The sequence below is a fragment of the Lithobates pipiens genome, unplaced genomic scaffold (assembly GCF_037356315.1).
Source record: "Lithobates pipiens isolate NorthernLeopardFrog02 unplaced genomic scaffold, aLitPip1_a1.2 Scaffold_16, whole genome shotgun sequence".
Taxonomy (NCBI): Eukaryota; Metazoa; Chordata; class Amphibia; order Anura; family Ranidae; genus Lithobates; species Lithobates pipiens.
The window spans coordinates 654,869,334-654,891,794 of NW_027507748.1; the positions used below are offsets into that span (position 1 = coordinate 654,869,334).

General features: G+C 42.2%; 1 protein-coding gene across 1 annotated transcript in view; it reads right to left on the bottom strand.

Annotated features, from left to right (window-relative positions):
* Positions 1–18,772: 18,772 nt before the first annotated feature.
* The window catches only part of LOC143984087 (nicotinamide N-methyltransferase-like), a 32,548-nt gene continuing 28,859 nt past the window's right edge, over positions 18,773–22,461 (bottom strand). The window contains exon 4 of the mRNA XM_077484404.1: positions 18,773–20,771. Within this exon, the coding sequence (XP_077340530.1) occupies positions 20,348–20,771 (424 nt within the window). The 3' untranslated portion in view covers positions 18,773–20,347. The remainder of the gene's footprint in view (positions 20,772–22,461) is intronic.

Consider the following 22,461-nt stretch of genomic DNA (forward strand, 5'->3'; position numbering starts at 1 on the left):
TGGTGGTGGTGCCACAACACTGTAACCCCTCACAGATACTCTTATTGGGTACAGGAATGGGCCAAAAATATTATTGGAAGCTAGCATCATCAAGATTGAGGAAGAATAGAATAGTCAACGTAGGCAGCCTATCAACGGAGTCTGTGGACAGGCACACTCTTTGATCCATTACAAACCCTCCAGCAGCACTGAATGTGCGTTCAGGAAGCAGGCTGGATGCAGGACAAGCCAATAGCTTAATTGCATATTGAGAAAGTTCTAGCCAGTGGTCCATCCTCAAGACCCAGTAACACAGTGGATACTTGATAGGTCTCCAAGTCTGCTCTTGCCCCTAGATATTTCAGACCTTGGCGCTGAGGACTGAAAAATTGTTTAAAGGCATCGGTCAGCCGGCTACCTTTTCCACCGCTCTTCCTCTGACTGAACGAAGCCTCAGCAGCACAATAACACATTGCCAAGCACCAGGAAATTGTAACCTCCCAGGGTCTGGAAATGTGTTGCACAAACCTTTCTTCAAGACCTCCTGAAGATGTTTCATCCTCTGCTCCCTCTACGAAGGCAGGATGAGTTCTGCAACCTTACCCTTGTAACGTGGATCAAGAAGGATTGCCAGCCAGTAATGATCCCTCTCCTTGATACAATGAATCCTAGGATCCTTTCGCAGGCTTTACAGATTTAGGGAGGCCATGCAGTGTAAGTTTGCACAGGCATTCGATTCTGAGTGCTTTGGTTTACTAAGGATCACATGATCTGTAACTACCTCCTCCCAGCCACATACAACTCCTTGGTTTTCTGGGGACTGAAAACCATTCCTTGAAGACTGCTGCTGCTACATCCATGCTGACACAATCCTCCTTCCCCTCCTCCCCCCCCTCCTCCTTCTCTTCTTCCTGTGTGTTTTGCGGGCCTGCAGGAATGCTATCTGGATAAAGGGGGGCCTTGAGAGGTAAGAAAGTCCTCCTCTTCCTCCCGTTGTTCTGCCTCAAGTGCCCTGTTCATGATTCCAAAAAGTGTGTGCTCCAACAGGAAAACTAGAGGGACAGTGTCACTGATGCATGCATTGTCACTTCTCCCCATCCTTGTGGCCTCCTCAAATGGTGACAGGACAGTGTATGCATCCTTGATCAGTAGCCACTGGCATGGCGAAAAGAAGCCAAGCCCCCCTGACCCTGTCCTAGTGCAATACTCACACAGGTACTCATTGAAGGCCCTCTGCTGTGTGTGCAGGTGCTACAGCATTGCCAACATTGACTTCCACCTGGTGGGCATCTCACAAATGAGGCGGTTGATGGGCATGTTGCATTCCCTTTGAATGTCAGCCAGCCGAGCACTGGCATTGTATGACTGGCGGAAATGACTACAGACTTTTCTGGCCTGCCTCAGGAGATCCTGTAAGCCTGGGTTCCTGCTCAAGAACTGCTGCACCACCAAACTCAGTATGTGTGCCAAACATGGAACATGGGTCAAGTGTCCCTATTGGGGGGCGGAGAGAAGGTTGGTGCCATTGTCTCATACAACCATTCCTGGCTGAAGCTGGCGTAGAGTCAACCATCTCTGAGCCTGCCCCTGCAGAGCTGACAGAATCACTGCCCCAGTGTAGCTTCTGTCGTCTAGGCAGACCAGCTCAAGCACTGCATGGCATCTTTTAGCCGGACTGCTAAACATTATTTACAACTGTACTATGGCTGCACTGTATTGTGTACTGTATACACCACCAGAAGTGTAGTAGAAACTGTACACACTGCATTAGATACTGTATACACCGCCTGCACTGTATTAGCAACTCTACTATGGCTGCACTGTATTGTGTACTGTATACACCACCAGCAGTCTAGTAGAAACTGTACATACTGTATTAGATAATGTGTACACCACTTGCACTGTATTAGCAACTGTACTATGGCTGCACTGTATTGTGTACTGTTTTACACCACCAGAAGTGTAGTAGAAACTGTGCACACTGTATCAGATACTGTGTACACCGACTGCACTGTATTAGAAACTGTACAATGGCTGCACTGTATTTTATACTGTGTACACCACCAGAAATGTAGTAGACACTGTACACACTGTATTAGATACTGTTTACACCGCCTGCCACTAACTGAATAACCTGCTTGCTTAATTTATATCAAGCTATCTCTCTGTTCTACACACGGCCGCCATGTAAGCAGCCTTATATAGTGTGGGGCGTGGACTTAGTCCCCCTGCCTTTGGCCAATTATGGCTCTCTTAACAGAGGGCGCTGTGATTGGCCAAAGGATGCAGGTCAGGTGCATGCTTTGGCCAATCATCATACAGCAATGCAATGCGATCTCGCAGTGCATTATGGGGCATTCCGTGGCGCTCCAATTTGCTGCAAACGCCCCATAATGTTCGCTCTTCGGCAAATGGGCGAACACCCCATGTTTGAGTCAAATTTATGTTCAACCCGAACAGCAAGCTCATCCCTACTAGGGATGAGCTCAGTGTTCGACTCAAACGCATGTTCGACTCAAACATCGGCCGTGGGTCTGTTTGGCGAATTCAGAACTTTGTGGACCGCTCGTACCAAATTTGTGTGGTATGAACAACCCACAATGCACTACGCCATCACAGTGCATTGCTGGCTCATGATTGGCCAAGCATGCACTGTGACCCCGCATGCTTGGCCAATCACGGCGCCGGCATCGAGGAGAGCCATAATTGGCCACAGGCAGGATGCCTGTGGCCAATTATAGCTCAGGGAGTTTAGTTTTAGCCCCACACTATATAAGGCCACCAGCACGGCGGCCTTGTGTAGTGTGTTCCGGCATGCAGGGAAAGAGCAAGATAGGCAGGGACAGTGTTCTTTTCTCAGGCATCTGCAGGAGTTAAAGTGGGTGTTGTGTGGTTCCAGCACAGTATACACCTGTATCTACCCTTTTTTGCTGGTGTTCTCTAATACAGGCATCTGCAGGAGTTAGTGGGTGCTGTGTGCCTCCAGCACAGTATACACCTGTATCTACCCTTTTTACTGGTGTTCTCTAATACAGGAATCTGCAGGAATTAGTGGGTGTTGTGTGCCTCCAGCACAGCACAGTACACACCTGTATCTACTCTTTATTGCTGGTGTTCTCTAATACAGGCATCTGCAGGAGTTAAAGTGGGTGTTGTGTGTCTCCAGCACAGTATACACCTGAAGATACCCCTTATTGCTGGTGTTGTCTGTTGCATATCTTGCATATTAGCCTTTAAAATTAGCACTTTTGATTTGGAAGTTCGAGTCCCATAGACATTAATAGGGTTCTAAAGTTCGTACGAATTTTTGGTCTGTTCGAAGGTTCTGGTGTGAACCAAACTGGGGGTGTTCTGCTCATCCCTAATCCCTACTAAGCACATATATCTGTAGTGTTTACTTATCTCGCTCCAAAGCTCTAAGTGTCGTTTCTCGCTGGTGCTTTGTTCCTCGGTTATCAGCATGAATTACTTCTGAGAAGTTTTCCCCAACATATGAGATAGAATGAGCTAAACATTGTGTCAGGAAGGAAGATAAGCAGGGAGATTGTCTATTCAGAATACAGCTCTGCATGTTCCTTCTTCCCTCTGTCTATGTAGAAGGGGGGATGGGGTGTCCCTTTCCTCTAATCAGTTCTCACACAGTGTAACTGCAGCCTTTTCTCTGCTGCTGACATATAAAGAAAGATTTTTAACACAATCTGCACTTGTGTAAGGGTGTAGAGGGGGGAAGACTGCAGTTAAACAAGTAAAACATATGTAGGAGGATTTGTTTCATCACTGTGTATCATCTGAGGCTATTCGCTCCACTGGGTATATGCGAGGGTTTACAACCACTTTAACTTTTATTCTGTTAACTCATAAAATAAATAAGTAGTAATTTGACTGAAATTTGAATTTGAATTCAGATATATTAAAGCATCATTTATGTACAGCGCAATGCAAAGGAATATCCTATCAAAGTGAATATGGAGGAGGACCACCAGGACCTTCTTGAGCATACAGGTATCAAATTGTTTCAGATGGGCCGAAAAACATTTAAGGTGCTCCCTCTCCTCTCATTATAGTAATTTTTCAAGAGTCCTTGCATTCACCGATAAATAAACTACTAAATTACTAATTACTAAATTGTTAAAGAAAACCCAACATGTTTCCCTATAAATGGCTTTATTAGGGGAGAAAAAGAGTGACATAGAGAAAAAAAGTGTGTGCCCTATACAGGATACATATGGAAAAACTAGTTGCTCTTTAACTGATCATTGTAGAAGGCTCAGAGCCTTCTAACACAGTAGTAGTGTTAATTTTGTCTCGTTGAAAATATTTTAACAATTTTTAACACTATTTTAGTCTGTTAAAATACATCTAAAACTAAAACAAAACTAAAACAGTTTCAGATGACTAAAATGCGACTAAAACTAAAATGGCATTTTAGCCAAAAGGCTATGACTAAAACTAAATCAAAGTTTGCCACCAAAATTAACACTGGTTATACACTCCCTGGCCACTTTATTAGGTACACCTGTTCAATTGCTTGGTAACACAAATTGCTAATCAGCCAAACACATAGCAGCAACTCAATGCATTTAGTCATCTAGATGTGGTGAAGACAACTTGCTGAAGTTCAAACAGAGCATCAGAATGGGAAAGAAAGGGGATTTAAGTTACTTTAAATGTGGCATGGTTGTTGGTGCCAGACGGGCTGGTCTGAGTATTTCCAAAACTGCTGATCTACTGGGACTTTAATACACAACCTTCTCTAGAGTTTATAGAGACTGGTCCTAAAAAGAGAAAATATCCAATGAACAATTGTGTGGAGGAAAATGCTTTGTTGATGTCAGAGGTGAGTGGAGAATGGGCAGACTGGTCTCAGATGATAGAAAGGCAACAGTAACTCAAATAACCACCCATTACAACCAAGGTATGCAGAATACCATCTCTAAATGCACAACACATTGAACCTTGAAGCAGATGGGCTACAGCCGCAGAAGACCACACCGGGTGTCACTCCTGTCAGCTAAGAACAGGAAGCTGAGGCTACAATTCGCACAGTCTCACCAGAATTGGACAATAGAAGAATGGTTGCCTGGTCTGATGAGTCTCGATTTCATCTGCAACATTCAGATGGTAGGGTCAGATGGCTGGTGGTGGTGTAATGGTGTTGGGAATATTTTCTTGGCACACCTTGGGCCGCTTAGTACCAACTGAGCATTGTTTAAACACCACGGCCTACCTGAGTATTGTTCAAAAGAGTGAAAAATTGGAGGCAACCTTGGACTTTCCTGGTACGGTAATGACTCACAATGTTCAAATGCTTTTTGAGCATTGTTAGTCTATACCGTACCATGAAAGCCCAAGGTTGCCTCAAACGTTTTGCTTTTTTTAACTAATAGGACAAAAGTACACTACATACATTTTCTTTAATTCAGTAGTGACTAAAATACTTTTTTCTCTTACCTGAGTATTGTTGTCCATCCCTTTATGACAACAGTGTACCCATCTTCTGATGGCTCCTTCCAGCAGGATAATGCACCATGTCACAAAGCTCAGATCATCTCACCACTGGTTTCTTGAACATGACAATGAGGTCACTGTACTCCAATGACCTCCACAATCACCAGATCTCAATCCAATAGAACACCTTTGGGATGTGGAGGAATGGGAGATTCACATCATGGATGTGCAGCTGACAGATCTGCAGCAACTGTGTGATGCCATCAAGTCAATATGGACCAACATCTCTAAAAGAATGTTTTCAACACCTTGTTGAATCTATGCCAGGAAGAATAAGGGCGGTTCTGAAGGCAAAAGGGAGTCCAACCCAAAACTCTCAAGGTGTACCTAATAAAGTGGCCTGTGAGTGTATATCACAATGGCTAAATCTGTTTCCTGTAGTGCATATTCCAACCTTAATTCCATAAATAATAATGTAATTAGATTTTTTACTCCAGGAGCATATAATAAAATAGGTAATTCTAGAGACATGCTTATAGTGCCTTGCAAAAGTATTCACTAAAGCCTTTAGTTCAATGTTTTTTTTTTAATCTGAATTATATGTGATGGATCAGAACACAATAGTCTAAGTTGGTGAAGTAAAATTAGAAAAATATATACATAAAACTATTTTTCAGAAAAAAAACCTGATAATTGGCATGTAAGTATTCACCCCCTTTGTTATGAAGCACATAAAAAGCTTTGGTGCAACCAATTACCTTCAGAAGTCACATAATTAGTGAAATTATGTCCACCTGTGTGCAATCTAAGTGTCACATGATCTGTCATTACATATACACACCTTTTTGAAAGGCCCCAGAGGCTGCAACACCTAATCAAGAGGCACCACTAACCAAACACTGCCATGAAGACCAAGGAACTCTCCAAACAAGTAAGGGACAATGTTGTTGAGAAGTACAAGTCAGAGTTAGGTCATAAAAAATATCAAAATCTTTCATGATCCCTAGGAGCACCATCAAATCTATTATAACCAAATGGAAAGAACATGGCACAAACGCAAACCTGCCAAGAGAGGGCCGCACACCAAAACTCACAGACCGGGCAAGGAGGGCATTAATCAGAGAGGCAGCACAGAGACCTAAGGTAACCCTGGAGGAGCTGCAGAGTTCCACAGCAGAGACTGGAGAATCTGTACATAGGATGACAATAAGCTGTACTCTCCATAGAGTTGGTCTTTATGGCAGAGTGGCCAGAAGAAAGCCAAGTCTTTACCAAGTAATTATAGACCCGTTAGTTTAACTTCTATAGTTGGGAAGATACTGGAGGGATTCATAAAAGACCACATAGACGAGTTCTTGCAGGAAAAAAATATTTTAAGCAACAGACAGCATGGATTCATGAAAGACAGAAGTTGTCAGACAAACCTGATTTCTTTTTATGAGGTGGTAAGTAAAAACTTGGACAGAGGGGTGGCGGTGGACGTGATATATTTGGATTTTGCAAAAGAGTTCGATACATTTCCGCACACACGGTTCATGTGTAAGGTAAAGTCTACAGGTTTGGAAATATCAGTTTTGTAAATGGATAGAAAACTGGCTAAAAGACAGAATTCAGAGAGTAGTTGTTAATGATTCTTACTCTGAATGGTCTATGGTTATCAGTGGTGTACCCCAAGGTTCAGTGTTGGGACCCTTACTTTTAAATATCTTTATAAATGATATTGGGTCTGGAATCAAAAGTAACATTTCCGTCTTTGCAGATGACACCAAGCTATGCAGTGGAATAAAGTCCTTACAGGATGTCTCCAATTTACAAGCCGACTTCAATGCTCTGTCTAATTGGGTGACTATGTGGCAGATGAAGTTTAATGTTGAGAAATGTAAAGTTATGCACTTGGGGGCTAAGAATATGCATGCATCATACATACTAGGGGGAGTACAACTGGGGGAATCCATAGTGGAGAAGGATCTGGGGGTTTTGGTAGATTATAAGCTCAATGATAGCATGCAATGCCAAGCTGCGGTTTTCAAAGCGAGCAAAGTCCTTTCCTGTATTAAGAGAGTAAGGATGAGCCGAACACCCCCCTGTTCGGTTCGCACCAGAACCTGCGAACAGACCAAAACTTCGTGTGAACCCCTATTAAAGTCTATGGGACTCAAACGTTCACAATCTAAAGTGCTAATTTTAAAGGCTAATATGCAAGTTACTGTCCTAAAAAGTGTTTGGGGACCCGGGTCCTGCCCCAGGAGACATGGATCAATGCAAAAAAAGTTTTAAAAATGGCCGTTTTTTCAGGAGCAGTGATTTTAATAATGATTAAAGTGAAACAATAAAAGTGTAATATTCCATTAAATGTGATACCTGGGGGGTGTCTATAGTATGCCTGTGAAGGGGCGCATGTTTCCCGTGCTTAGAACTGTCCCTGCACAAAGTGTCATTTGTGCAGGAAAAAAAGTATTTTAAAATCACTCGCGGCTATATTGTCGGCTCCCGTAAAAAAAGTGTGGGGGTTCCCCTAAATTCAATTACCAGGCCCTCCAGGTCTGGTATGGATATTAAGGGGAACCCCGTGTCAAATTTTTAAAAAAATTGACGTGGGTGTCCCCCTAAATATCCATACCAGACCCTTCAGGTCTGGTATGGATATTAAGGGGAACCCCGCATCAAATAAAAAAAATTGACGTGGGGGTCCCCCTAAAAATCCATACCAGACCCTTTATCTGAGCACGCAACCTGGCAGGCCGCAGGAAAAGAGGGGGGTGAGAGAGCGCCCCCCCCTCCTGTACCGTACCAGGCCACATGCCCTCAACATTGGGAGGATGCTTTGGGGGTCTGTGTTTCACTTTAATCATTATTAAAATCGCTGCTCCTGAAATAACGGCCTGTTTTTAAAACTTTTTTTTGCATTGATCCATGTCCCCTGGGGCAGGACCCAGGTCCCCAAACACTTTTTAGAACAGTAACTTGCATATTAGCCTTTAAAATTAGCACTTTAGATTTCTCCCATAGACTTGTACAGGATGTTCCGGCTTTTCAAATTTGCCACGAGCAGCCCAAATTGTTCACTGTTCGCTGAACAGGCGAACAGGCAATGTTCGAGTCGAACATGAGTTCGACTCGAACTCGAAGCTCATCCCTATAAGAGAGGTATGGGCTCCAGAAAGAGTTCAAATCATTAGTAAGACCTCATCTGGAATATGCAGTTCAGTTTTGGGCACCAGTTCTCAAAAAGGATAGCGGGGAACTGGAGAAAGTGCAGAGAAGGGCAACCAAACTGATAAGAGGCATGGAGGAACTCAGCTATGAGGAAAGATTAGAGGAACTGAATTTATTCACTCTTGATAAGAGGAGATTAAGGGGGGATATGATCAACATGTACAAATATATAAGGGGTCCATATAGTGAACTTAGTGTCGAGTTATTCACTTTACAGTCAACAAAGAGGACAAGGGGGCACTCTTGACGTCTAGAGGAAAAGAGATTTCATCTCCAAATACGGAAAGGTTTCTTCACAGTAAGAGCTGTGAAAATGTGAAATAGACTCCCTGCAGAGGTGGTTCTGGCCAGCTCAGTGGATTGCTTTAAGAAAGGCCTGGATTACTTCCTAAGTGTACATAATATAACTGGCTACTAACATTTATAGGTAAAGTTGATCCGGGGAAAATCCGATTGCCTCTCGGAGGATCAGGAAGGATTTTTTTAGCAAATTTCTATCATGCTCTGCTGGGGTTTTTTGCCTTCCTCTGGATCAACTGTGGGTATAGAAATGGGTATATGGGATTGTATGATATTATTATATTTTTTTTTTGTGGTTGAACTGGATGGACTTTGTGTCTTTGTTCAACCTGACTAACTATGTAACTATGTAACTTTCATCAAAAACAAAATGGCAAAAGGCATGTGGGAGACTCCCAAAATGTATGCAGGAGGGTGCTCTGGTCTGATGAGACTAAAATTTTACTTTTTGGCCATCAAAGAAAACTCTGTCTGGTGCAAACCCAACACATCACATCACCCAAAGAACACCATCCCATTTTTCAGCAGTTGGGACTAGGAAACTGGTCAGAGTTGAGGGAAAGATGGATGGTGCTAAATACAGGGATATAATATTCTTGAGCAAAACCTGTACCACTTTGTGTGTGATTTGAGGCTAGGACGGAGGTTCACCTTCCAGCAGGACAATGACCCCAAACACACTGCTAAAGCAACACTTGAGTGGTTTAAGTGGAAACATGTAAATGTGTTGGAATGGCCTAGTCAAAGCCCAGACATCAATCCAATAGAACATCTGTGGTCAGACTTAAAGATTGCTGTTCACAAGCACAAACCATTCAATTTGAAGGAGCAGAAGCAGTTTTGCCAGGAGGAATGGGCAAAAATCCCAGTGGTAAGATGTGACAAGCTCATAGAGACTTATCCAAAGCAACTTGGAGCTGTGATAACCGCAAAAGGTGGCTCTACAAAGTATTGACTTAAGGGGGGTGAATAGTTATGCACATTGACTTTTTCTGTTATTTTGTCCTATTTGTTTGCTTCACAATAATAAAAATAAAAACATCCTCAAAGTTGTTGGCATGTTTTGTAAATTAAATGATGCAAATCCTCAACCAATCCATTTTAATTCCAGGTTGTGAGGCAACAAAACATGAAAAATGCCAAGGGGGTGAATACTTTTGCAAGGCATTGTATATAATGCATTACAATTTAACTAAACCAAGTAGGTTTTAGTCAACTAAAATATTTTTAGTCAACTAAAATGTACTAGAGATTTTAGTCCACTCCACTTAAATGCGACTTAAAATAAAAAATTCAGAAGACTAAAATATGACTACAACTAAAATGGCATTTTAGTTCAAAGACTATGGCTAAACCTATATGATTGAAATATGATGTCAAAATTAACAATGCACAACAGTACTGATAAGATGACCATCATAATGGGGTCTTGCTTCTAAGCTGCTCTTTTCTAAAATTTAGATTGAAATGATTCAAGATTGTCTGTTAGTAAATGCAAAATCTACCTAATGAGCATAATGCAACTCTGAATAAACTGCAGTGTAAAAAGCAAAAGTTTTAAAATGATTAAGTCTAAAGCAATGACATCTGGGCAGTACTCTTATTGGAGGGCTCTTAAGGGCTCCATGACCTCACAGTGCTGAATCTGTATTGATTTCACCAAGAAGTGACCTTGTGTTTTGGAATAATAATTATGATGATACATAAAATATACTTCTTACTAGATAAAAGGTCTGAATGCACTTCAGGAAATGTGGTTTCTTGCAAAATAAGAAGTACATTTCGAGCAAATTCATTCAACTTGATAAAATAGGTCAACAACCACAGACAGGATGCTTACTAAATGATATCTCCTGGACTTAGAATGTAAACAAGAAGAATAAAGTACCTGGCGTATAATCTTTTTTAAATTACTTTTTACGGCAGACTTTCCTTGACTGTCAGAACTTTTAGGACAATCATAAATTTGAAAATAAATCCATGACACTTATTTGACCTGAGTTTTTTTTCGGCAATATGTGCTGTAAATTCCCAAGGACTTTCAAATAAATTAGAGGCATATAAGGATTTTAGCAGAAGATTTGTGGAAGATTGTGGAAAGCTACAAACTGGACTGGACTTTGTGAAAAGGATTTGAGATTTTTCTCATCTTTTAAGTAAACAAGATGGTTAAGCAATTTTGGATACCTGACCATCATACCTACTATTTAGTCAATACTATGCGAGCACCCCTCTAATGACGGCATTTAGGAGTTTCCAGTGAAGGGCACTTTTAATACTATATCATACTAAGACATTTTAGAAGATTGCATGCTTCTAATGCCATGTACACACGACAGGACTCTTCGACGGACTAGGTCCGACGGTCTTCCCGACTGACTTTCGGCGGAGGTCTGATGGACTTTCTGAACGAAACAGACTTGGCCACACACAACCAGACTAAGTCCTTTTGAAAGACCTTCGTTTTTAACATGATGACTTAAACGGGACTAAACAAGGAAGTTCAATAGCCAGTAGCCAATAGCATTAGCTACCCTTGCGTCGTGTTTGGACCGTCGGACTAGCACACAGACGTACAGTTTTCCCAATTTTTAGTCCGTCGGACTTGAGTCCGTCAGATAAATTTGAAACCTGTTTTATTTCTAGGTCCATCAGACATTTGGGGAAAAAAAAGTCCGCTGTAGCCCACACACGATCGAATTGTCCGATAGATTTCCGTCTGACGGATCAAGTCTGCTGGAAAGTCCGATCGTGTGTACGCGGCATAACACTGTGGTAATAGTTTGGGGAATGCCCCTTTGTGTTCCAACATTACTGTGCTGAGCTAGGTCCATAAAGATATGGTTTGACAAGTTTGGCATGGAGGAACTTGGCTGGTCTTGACCTCCACTTTGCTGAACACTTTTGGGAAGGGTTAGAAAACCATATGCAATCAAATTTTCTGGTCCAACATCAGTACTGACAAATGCTCTTTTGGATGAATGGGCACACATTCCCACCAACATATCTCGAAAACTTGTGGAAATCTTTTCCATAAGAGTGAGGCTGGTATAGCTGCAAAGAGTGGGAGGATCAATGTTTATAGTTTGGAATGGGATGTCCCAAGCTTACAGTATATAGGTGTGATGACTAGGTGTTATCAATTTTTGGCTGACTCTAATGGAGGAAGTGGACATCACTATCTGCTGTCTACCCTTTTGGTCCACACCACAGTCTGCATTTATGGCCCATTTTTAAAATGCAGACCACAGTGTTCTCTCTGCTCAGTTCCATGACAAGGTCATCCAGTGCCCATGGCAAAGATGCAAAACTGCACCCCCCCCCCCCCCCCCCGCCGCCGCAAATGTATTATGCACAAGTCAGGGTCAGTGTGTATTCGGTCACCTTCTGTAGCTAGGGTCCCACTCCTAGCTGCCTCCATGCTTGTCTCTTCATTACTGTGCAGCATTGGATCTGCAAGCAAGTTTTTTGACTAAAATCGATAAATTCATTAATTCAGAAATAATCAAATTAACGAAAACCCATTTAACAAATTTTTCTAAAAATAAAAATCCAAAAATGAATGAAGATCCGAAATCCAAAAATTAAAAAATTCGGAAATTCATAAATTCGAAAATCCAAAAATAAGGACATAAATCTAAAAAATTTGAAAAAGAACGAAAATCCGAAAATAAGAACGAAAATTCGAAAACCTGAAAATTTGAAAATCCGAAATAATAACTAACTATTAACTAATAATAATAACTATTACTAACTATTAAATTATAGGTATTCAAATTTCTTTTCAAATATGGCTGTTAGTGAAGGTAACGAATAGAAATGTATCCAAGTTTATGAATTGTATCTGAAAAAACGAATGCCGCATTTAAACAAATGGAAAATAATGAATTAATAATAATAAATAATAATAAATAATAGTAATAAAAACTTTTTAATATTATTATTTATTATTATTAATTCGTTAAGTTCAATTTGTTTAGATAAAAATAATAAAAAAAACATATTATTATTATTCTTTATTATTATTCATTTGTTACATTCCATTTAATTAGATGCAACAATCATGATTTCGGATAAATTCGTATTTGTTATGTTTACCAACAGCCAAATTTGAAAGGAAATTCCAATACATATAATTTAATAGTTAGTTATTATTAGTTAGTTATTATTTCGGATTTTCGTTCTCATTTTCAAATTTTCAGTATTTAGAATTTTCGGATTTTTGAATTTTCTAATTTTTGAAATTCTATTTTTTCCAAAGATACAAATTTATTCAAAATAATGAATGACCCGGAAAACAAAAAAAAAGAAAAAGAGAGAAACAAAAACAAACACATGTTTTGGCAGTGCACATGTCTAGAGTGCGCTGCAGTGAGCAATGGGTGTGGACACACTGCACTAACAGTGGAAGGGGTTCACGGACCAAGGCACACATATGCCCTAGATCACCGCTCCGGAAGTGAGCGCCCCCAGCTTTGCAGTAGAAGATCCCAGACAGCGCTCTGCAGAACAGAGAGGAGCCTAGAGAGAGAGTAGAGAATGGAGATCGGACAGAGCTCCGACTACAGCCGGAGACCCAGACAGAGAGGGGGAGCTGCCCGTCCTGGCTCTCTTCCATATATACATGCCCTTTGGTCTTGGCTGATGGGACTTCTGGATGTGAGTTGGATACCCTTGGAGGAACTTTGGGATTATCAGTGGGTTCTAGAGGCTTGACTGCTTATGGTACCCTGCAGAGGTTTATCTGTACGCCTATTTGACCATTCTAGTAATAGATATTCCACGCCATCTGGTAAGCACTCCCATTAATAGGGTGATTGAATGTTTTTTTGGTGGTGGAACTCCCCTGAAAGAATTTCTTGCTTGTAACTTTCCATATGTACATCATGTAGACTAACTTTCTATACATTTTTCAAAATGTTATTCTTTCTTTTCACATATATTGTCATTACATTTGATTTTTTTTTGTGTAAGCTCATGGATATTGATTTTCCAATTGGTTTCATTATTATATATCATTATATATATATATATATATATATATATATATATATATATATATATATATATATATATATATATATATATATATAGTAAATATTTGTAAATATTTTATTCTATCTTTTAATGCGACAACACTGAAGAATGTAAATGTAAATTAGTGAGTGTACAGGTTGTATAACAGTGTAAATTTGCTGTCCCCTCAAAATAACTCAACACACAGCCATTAATGTCTAAACTGGTGCCAACGAAAGTGAGTATACCCCAAAGTGAAAATGTCCAAATTGGGCCCAAAGTGTCAACATTTTGTGTGACCGCCATTATTTTCCGGCACTGCCTTAACCCTCTTCAGTTCACCAGAGCTTCACAGGTTGCCACTGGAGTCCTCTTCCACTCCTCCATGATGATATCACAGAGCTGGTGGATGTTAGAGACCTTGCGCTCCTCCACCTTCCGTTTGAGGATACCCCACAGATGCTCAATAAGGTTTAGGTCTGCAGACATGCTTGGCCAGTCCATCACCTTTACCCTCAGCTTCTTTAGCAAGGTAGTGGTCATCTTGGAGGTGTGTTTGGGGTCGTTATCATGTTGGATTACTGCCCTGCGACCCAGTCTCCAAAGGGAGGGGATCATGCTCTGCTTCAGTATGTCACAGTACATGTTGGCATTCAGGGTTTCCTCAATGAACTGTAGCTCCCCAGTGTTGGCAACACTCATGTAGCCCCAGATCATGACATTCCCACCAACATGCTTGACTGTAGACAAGCCACACTTGTCTTTGTACTCCTCGCCTGGTTGCTGCCACACACTCTTCACACTATCTGAACCAAATACATTTATCTTGATCTCATCAGGCCACAATTCCAGTAATCCATGTCCTTAGTCTGCTTGTTTTCAGCAAACTGTTTGCAGGCTTTCTTGTGCATCATCTTTAGAAGAGGTTCCTTCTGAGACAACAGTCATGCTGACCAATTTGATGCAGTGTGCGGCGTATGGTCTGAGCACTGACAGGCTGACCCCCCACCCCTTCAACCTCTGCAGAAATGCTGGCAGCATTCATACGTCTATTTCCCAAAGACAACCCCTGGATGTGACGCTGAGCACATGCACTTAACTTCTTTGGTCGACCATGGCGAGGCCTGTTTTAAGTGGAACCTGTCCTGTTAAACCACTGTATGGTCTTGCCCCCCCCCCCCCCCCCCCCGTGCTGGAGCTCAGTTTCAGGGTCTTGGTAGTCTTCTTATAGCCTATGCCATCTTTATGTAGAGCAACAATTATTTTTCTCAGATCCTCAGAGTATTCTTTGCCATGAGGCAGGGCCACCATCAGGGGGTACAGCCCACACTCATGTAAGGGGCCCGGGCATCCCAAGGGGCCTGGATGTCTCGAGCGACTCGGCCCCCAAGGTATTTCCACCCACTGCCTGAATGCTGGATGATTGACAGCCACTTTCGGCCACTCCGTCACACTTCCTGTATAGAGGGTCTTTGGAGCGGCTATGGTGGGACAGCTCCTTGTGACTGGGAAAAGGACTGAACCTTGGGGGGGGGGGGGGGGGGCTCCTGCTGTTCTCATCTGATGACATGGGATGGAGGAGGAGTAGGAGGACATGGGATGGAGGAGACATGGGATGGAGGAGGAGGACATGGGATGGTGGAGGAGGAGGACATGGGATGGAGAAGGAGACATGGGATGAAGGAGGAGGAGGAGATGAAATGGGATAGAGGAGGAGGAGATGACATGGGGTGAGGGAGATGAGATTGTAAGAGGAGGACATGATGTAGGGAGATGGAACTGGAGGAGGAGAAGGAGGAAGAGGACTTGGGAAGGAGGAGGAGTGGGACTTGGTATGGGATCTCAGTGAGCAGATTCTGTGGTACGGCCAGTGGGTAGGCCCTGGGGAATGTTGATGGTCAGGCCGGGGGGGGGGGGCAAAAATAATTTTTTTCAGATCCTCAGAGTGTTCTTTGCCATGAGGCCAGGCCTAAAGCTGTGTAAGGGGTCCCAAAATTTCTGATGGCTGCCCTGCCATGAGGTGCCATGTTGAACTTCCAGTGATTAATATGAGAGAGTGAGAGCGATAACACCAAATTTAACACACCTGAGACCTTGTAACACTAATGAGTCACATGACACTGGGGAGGGAAAATGGCTAATTTTGTGAGATACTGTATATATATATATATATATATATATATATATATATATATATATATATATATATTATATATACTATACTATATCTATATATCTGTTAATTATCTATAAATAATTGATTGATTATCTAATAATTTTTTTGAAATGGGTTACATTGCACAAATTTTTCAATTTCCATTTTTCTCATGTTTTTCATATCGAGTAGTGTGACTTTTTGTTTGTATGCCCCAGTACTTATATTCATATATATTTTTTTTTTGGGGGGGAGGGGTATAACTTTTTTGTAACTTTTTCTGAGTATAGATATATTCACAAAATATCCTTTAACCACTTGACATCTAGAAGATTTACCCCCCCTTCATGACCAGGCCATTTTTTGCGATATGGCACTGCGTTACTTTAACTGACAATTGCGCAGTTTTGCTTTGCTGTACCCAAATAACATTTATGTCATTTTTTACCCACAAATGGAGTGTTTTTTTGGTGGTATTTGATCACCTCTGCATCTTTTTTTTTTCGCTATAAACAAAAAAGATCTACAATTTTGAAAAAAAAAACTAATGCCGCGCACACACGACCAGACTTTTCGAGGGACTAGGTCCGATGGTCTTTCCGACGGCCTTTCGGTGGAGTTCCGATGGACTTTCCGAATGAACGGACTTGGCCACACACAATCACACCAAAGTCCGACGGATTCGAATGTGATGACGTACGACCGGGCTAGAATAAGAAAGTTCATAGCCAGTAGCCATAGGACCCGGCGCATCACGGTAAACGGCCGCTCATAGCGGCCGTTTACCACGTGATTGCTCCGTCAAATGACGGAGTGATCACTTGGAAACAAACCGACGTCATGTTATGACGCCTGTTCCTCCCTCCCCTTTCTGTACCGATCGGTACAGCGGAGGGGAAAGATCGGTGTCAGCAGCGATGTGGGCTGCATCTGCAGTGCCCACATCGCTGCTCACCGAATTTAACCCCTCAATTCCCTGCCAATACTCTGCAATACCAGTGCATACTCTGCAGTACCCCGCCATTACTCTGCAGTACCCCGCCATTACTCTGCAGTGCAGTACCCTGCCATTACTCTGCAGTGCAGTACCCTGCCATTACTCTGCAGTGCAGTACCCTGCCATTACTCTGCAGTGCAGTACCCTGCTATTACTCTGTAGTACCCCGCCAATACCCCGCCAATACTCTGTAATACCCTGCCATAAATTGCCATACCCAGCCATACTCGGTGATACCCTGAAATACCCAGCCATAGACGCCCCCCACCCCTCACCGCCCTCCGGTGCTTCTACCAACTCGCCAGTACGATCAAAGCCAGAATCTTTTTTTTATTTTTTATTTCAGGCTTCCCAGCCTAGAGGTGAGATGTGGGGTCATATTGACCCCCCAGATTTCACTGTAGAGAGGACCTGTCACCCCATATTCCTATTACAAGGGATGTTTACATTTCTTGTAATAGGAATAAAAGTGATCAAAAATATATTTTTGGGAAAAAAAATGTCAAACTAAAATAAATAAAGTAAAATGAACAATAAAAAAATAAAATAAAAATTAAAGCGCCCATGTCCCCATGTGCTCGCATGTGCCACACATGTGAGGTATCGCCGAGAATGTTAGAGCGAGAGCAATAATTCTAGTCCTAGACCTCCTCTGCAACTCAAAACATGTAACCAGTAAAAAAATATTTAAAGCGTCGCCTATGGGGATTTTTTAAGTAGCGACGTTTGGCGCCATTCCACGGGCATGTGCAATTTTGAAGAGTGACATGTTTGATATCTATTTACTCAGCATAACTTCATCTTTCACTTTATGCAAACATTGGGCTAACAAGTGGTTAATAATAGAGCTTGCAGTCAGTAGTGTTAGGAGATAGTGCGTGCTGTCTGCGTGCTCTGTACCCAGTACATACCGCTATAATATAGGGCAGGCCCCTACTTTCAAACATCCAACTTACAAACATCTCCTACTTGCAAACGCAAGGAGACAGCAGCAAGTGAGATGAAAAAAGATGGACGACAAAACAAATTATACAGGGGTGATAACCCTTCCCTATGTTTTCCAAAAAGCTTAAAGATAGTTTTTTTGACTGGAGCTACACTTTAAAAATGTACCGGTTGAAAATGACAAACAGATTCAACTTAACACAACAAACCTACACAGTCCCTGTCTTGTTTGCACCGCCTGTATACTGCTGTTCTGAGTATATAGGGCCTGGGGGCCACACGCATTTCCTTTTTTTAATATGGGTACGGGGTTCCCCTTAATATGCGTACAAGACCCAAATAGGCTGGTAATGGGCAGGGAGGGCTACCCATGCCATGTTTCTCAATGATTTTCAACCATATTGCAGGAACCAGATATAACATTAAAACCGCAAGCAGTTTTAAATGGTGTTATTTCCGTTTAATGTCATTTTGTGCAGGGACTGTTCTAAACACGGGAAACACGTGGCACTTCACAGGCATACTACAGACACCCCGCAGGCACCATATTTAAAGGAATATTTCACTTTTTTTTTTTCACTTTAATCGTCATTAAAATCAGTGCTCCCGCCAAAACGGTAGTTTTTAAAACTTTTTTTTGCAGTGACCCATGTCCCCTGAGGCAGGAGGCAGGTCGCCAAACCCTTTTTAGGACACTATCTTGCATATTAGCCGTTAAAATGAGCACTTTCCAATTCGAACGTTCGAGTCCCATAGACTTCAATGGGGTTCTAACGTTCGTACCGAACGCGGGGGTCGTTCGCAAGTTCTGGTGCGAACCGAACCGGGGGGTGTTCGGCTCATCCCTATTCATCACAATGGACTATTCTCCAACAAAAGATCAGAGCACAGACCTGATGCATTCTGCAGGCTGTGTGGCACCAACCTTCCCCTTGCAACAACATGTAAGTACCTACCTTCCCTACTAACCAGATTATGAAAAAGCACCTTCATTGCAAGTCTGATTTCAAGTTTCTGTAGCCATGCAAAATCTCTAGAGCTCTTCAGATAAGTCCAAATGAAACTCTCTGGCTATTTCATATGCTTTCCTATAGTTAGTTAATCTTTTATCAGTAAGTTGTGTTTTTAGAGATATTTGTTTATTTGCTTACATTTAGGTATTTTTTTAGTGTTGCATAACTCATAGGGCAGTGTAGAAAAAAAGATATGCAGAGCTATTTGGTCTGTGAAACTACATGTACAATCATTCTGTGGCAAAATGGAATATTACTAGGCTATTTTCTCTCCATTTAGGATGTTCTTCACTCATAGGATTAGTGTGAATAGGCTGCACCAATCTGGTAAGGCAGCACTGATGGGCACTAATAGGTGGCACTGGTGGGCACTGATGAGGTGGCACTGGTGAGCACTGATAGGTGGCATTGGTGGCAGTGATGGGTGGCACTGATGGACGGCACTAAGGGGCATTGATAAGTGCCACTGAAGGGCACTAATAGGTGGCACTGAAAGCTGGCACTGATGGGTGGCAGTGATGGGCAGTGATCGGGACTGGTAGGTGACACTGATAGGCAGCACTGCTAGGTGGCACTGATGAGACACTGATTGGCACCACTGGTGGGCATTGATAGGTGGCACTTGTGGGCATTGATAGGTGGGACTGATTGCTGGCACTTATGCACTGATTCGTGGCACTGTGTTGGGCACTGGCAGGTGGCACTGGAAGGTGGTATTGGTGGGCACAGATGAGGCGGCTTCGCCTCTTCCTCTTCGGGACCGATGTCCCTTGCACTGAAGCCGGTGATCGGAAAAAAAAACGATTACTGATCTTCTGTTTACATCACGTGATCAGCTTTCATTGGCTGACAGCTGATCACATGGTAAGGGGCCAGGATCGGCCCCTTACTTCGAACTGCGGTCACCCGAGTCTCATTGACTTGGTGATCACAGCGCACGCAAGGGGCGCGTGGGGAGCGTGCAAAGGGGAGGACATCTGTTGACAGCCTCCCGGCAAAGTAGATCCTTGCTGTAGCCGTCATTTGGCTATAGCGCGGATCTGAAGGAGTTAAAGAGACTAAGTGGAGCTGAAGTTCATTGGAAATAAATACTTATATGCTATGAACATCAGCTCCATCTAGTGGCTGTAATGGGGTATTTTCCAGAATACGCTATTCCTATAAATAAAGAACATTCGACCTAAACTGAAAAAAGTCTAGTTACGACTTTTGCCAGCATTCTCACAGAACAAATGTACATACAGTTTCAGAGGACACATTTTTTCATGATTAAACCTCTTATTCTTTTTTGACTGCAACGACAAAGAGTATGTGTGATTGGTCACACAAATGACTTCTCATAGCAGACTGGTACTGCTCAGAATGGGCGATGGAAAATCCTGCCTCCATGATCGATTTTATCACAAAGTCGCTATCCACAGACAGAACAGAGTACTTGTGGCAGTCGATCTTGTAGAAGGTCATGTTAATGGGGACAAATAGGACAAGGTGACCTCCGACATTCAGAAGTGACCCCACCTTTCTCAAGTTAGCAATATAAGTCCCACGATCTTTGCTAACAGACTCCAGGTAGAAGGAGGAGAACACACAGTTCACAGGGTTCAGTACCACCGGCTCAATGGGGTTGTCTTTGGAGAAATCACATTTTAAGACTTGTGTAACGGCTTTTCTCAGTTTTTCCTCCTCCTCTTCCCATGTACTCCTGAAAAAGGTAAAAGTGGATCTAAACTTCAGCTTCATGACATTTTGTTTGCTAAAAGCACAGTGTATCAAAAACAATTCTGTTGTTTTTTTTTTTAACAACCACACTGATAACCCCCGGAAGATTTGGCTGCTCAAAGACCAGGCCATTTTTTGCGATACGGCACTCCGTCGCTTTAACTGACAATTACGCAAACGTGCGACGCTGTACCCAAACACAATTGACATTCTTTTCTTTTCCCACAAGTGGAGCTTTTCGTGGTATTTGATCACCTCTGCGTTTTTTTTTTTTTGAGCTATAAAAAAAAAAAAAAAACAGCGAGAATTTTGAAAAAAAACACAATATCTTTTACTTTTTGCTATAATAATATCCCCAATTTAAAAAAAAAAAGTTTCCTTAGTTTAGGCCGATATGTATTCTTCTACATATTTCTGGTAAAAAAAAATTGCAATAAGCGTATATTGATTGGTTTGCGCAAAAGTTATAGCATCTACAACATAGCAAATAGATTTATGGCATTTTTATTATTATTATTTTTTTTTTACTAGTAATGGCGGCGATCTGCAATTTTAATCGGGACTGCAATATTGCCGTGGACAAACTGGACACTTTTGACACATTTTTTCTACCATTCACATTTATATAGTGATCAGTGGTATAAAAATGCATTGATTACTGTATAAATGTCACTGGCAGGGAAGGGGTTAACACAAGGGGATGATCAAGGGGTTAAATGCGTTACCTAGGGAATGATTCTAATTGTAGGGGGAGGGGACTAACTAGGGGAAGAGAAAGATCGGTGTTCATACTTCGTATGAACACACAATCTGTCTCCTCTCCCCATGAAAGAACTGGGATTTGTGTGTTTACACACACCTTTGCAAGACTTGGTCCAAAAAATATTTTTGTTATGATTAAGCACTTAATTGTGTGAGACGCATCAAAAGCTTGTTTGTCCTGTGTGCTGTCCCTTTGATATTGGACAAAATAAAAGTTTTTTTTTGGACCTAGTCTTGCGGTTGTGTGCGGCCATAACTCTTCTTTCCTGTAATGTGATTGTAAAGGATTGTTTTTTTTTTCTTAAATAACAAACATGTCATACTTACCTCCGCTGTGCAGCTCGTTTTGCACAGAGTGCCCGAACATCCTCTTCTGGGGTCCCCCTGGCGGCTCTCGCGGCTCCTCCCCACATCAGATAACCCCCTAGGAGAAGCGCTCTCCTGAGGGGATTACCTTGCGAGCACAGTCCCGAGTCCAGTATTTGCGTCCATAGAAACTAATGTCGGACTTGGCCTTGCTCCCCGGCGCTGGCGTCATTGGATTTGATTGACAGCAGTGGGAACCAATGGCTGCGCTGCTATCAATCTATCCAATCAAGAACCGGGACCTTGTGGTGAGAGGGACAGCGCGTCCCCGCCTAAGAGATGAATGGGCTCAGGTAAGTAAAATGGGGGCTGGGGGGGTCGGTGACTGACAGGTGTTTTTTCACCTTAATGCATACAATGGATTATGGTGAACAAAACACAAGGGTTTACAACCCCTTTAAGTACTTAACTACCAATTCTGACACTTATCACATATATGTGTAGCACCCTGTAGTGTTGCTAGAGTGCTAGTGATATGATTTTTGTTTGAGTTAGTGTAGGTACTTTTTTTTTTTTTTTCTGGGTCAGGCGAGTGTCTCAGGTAG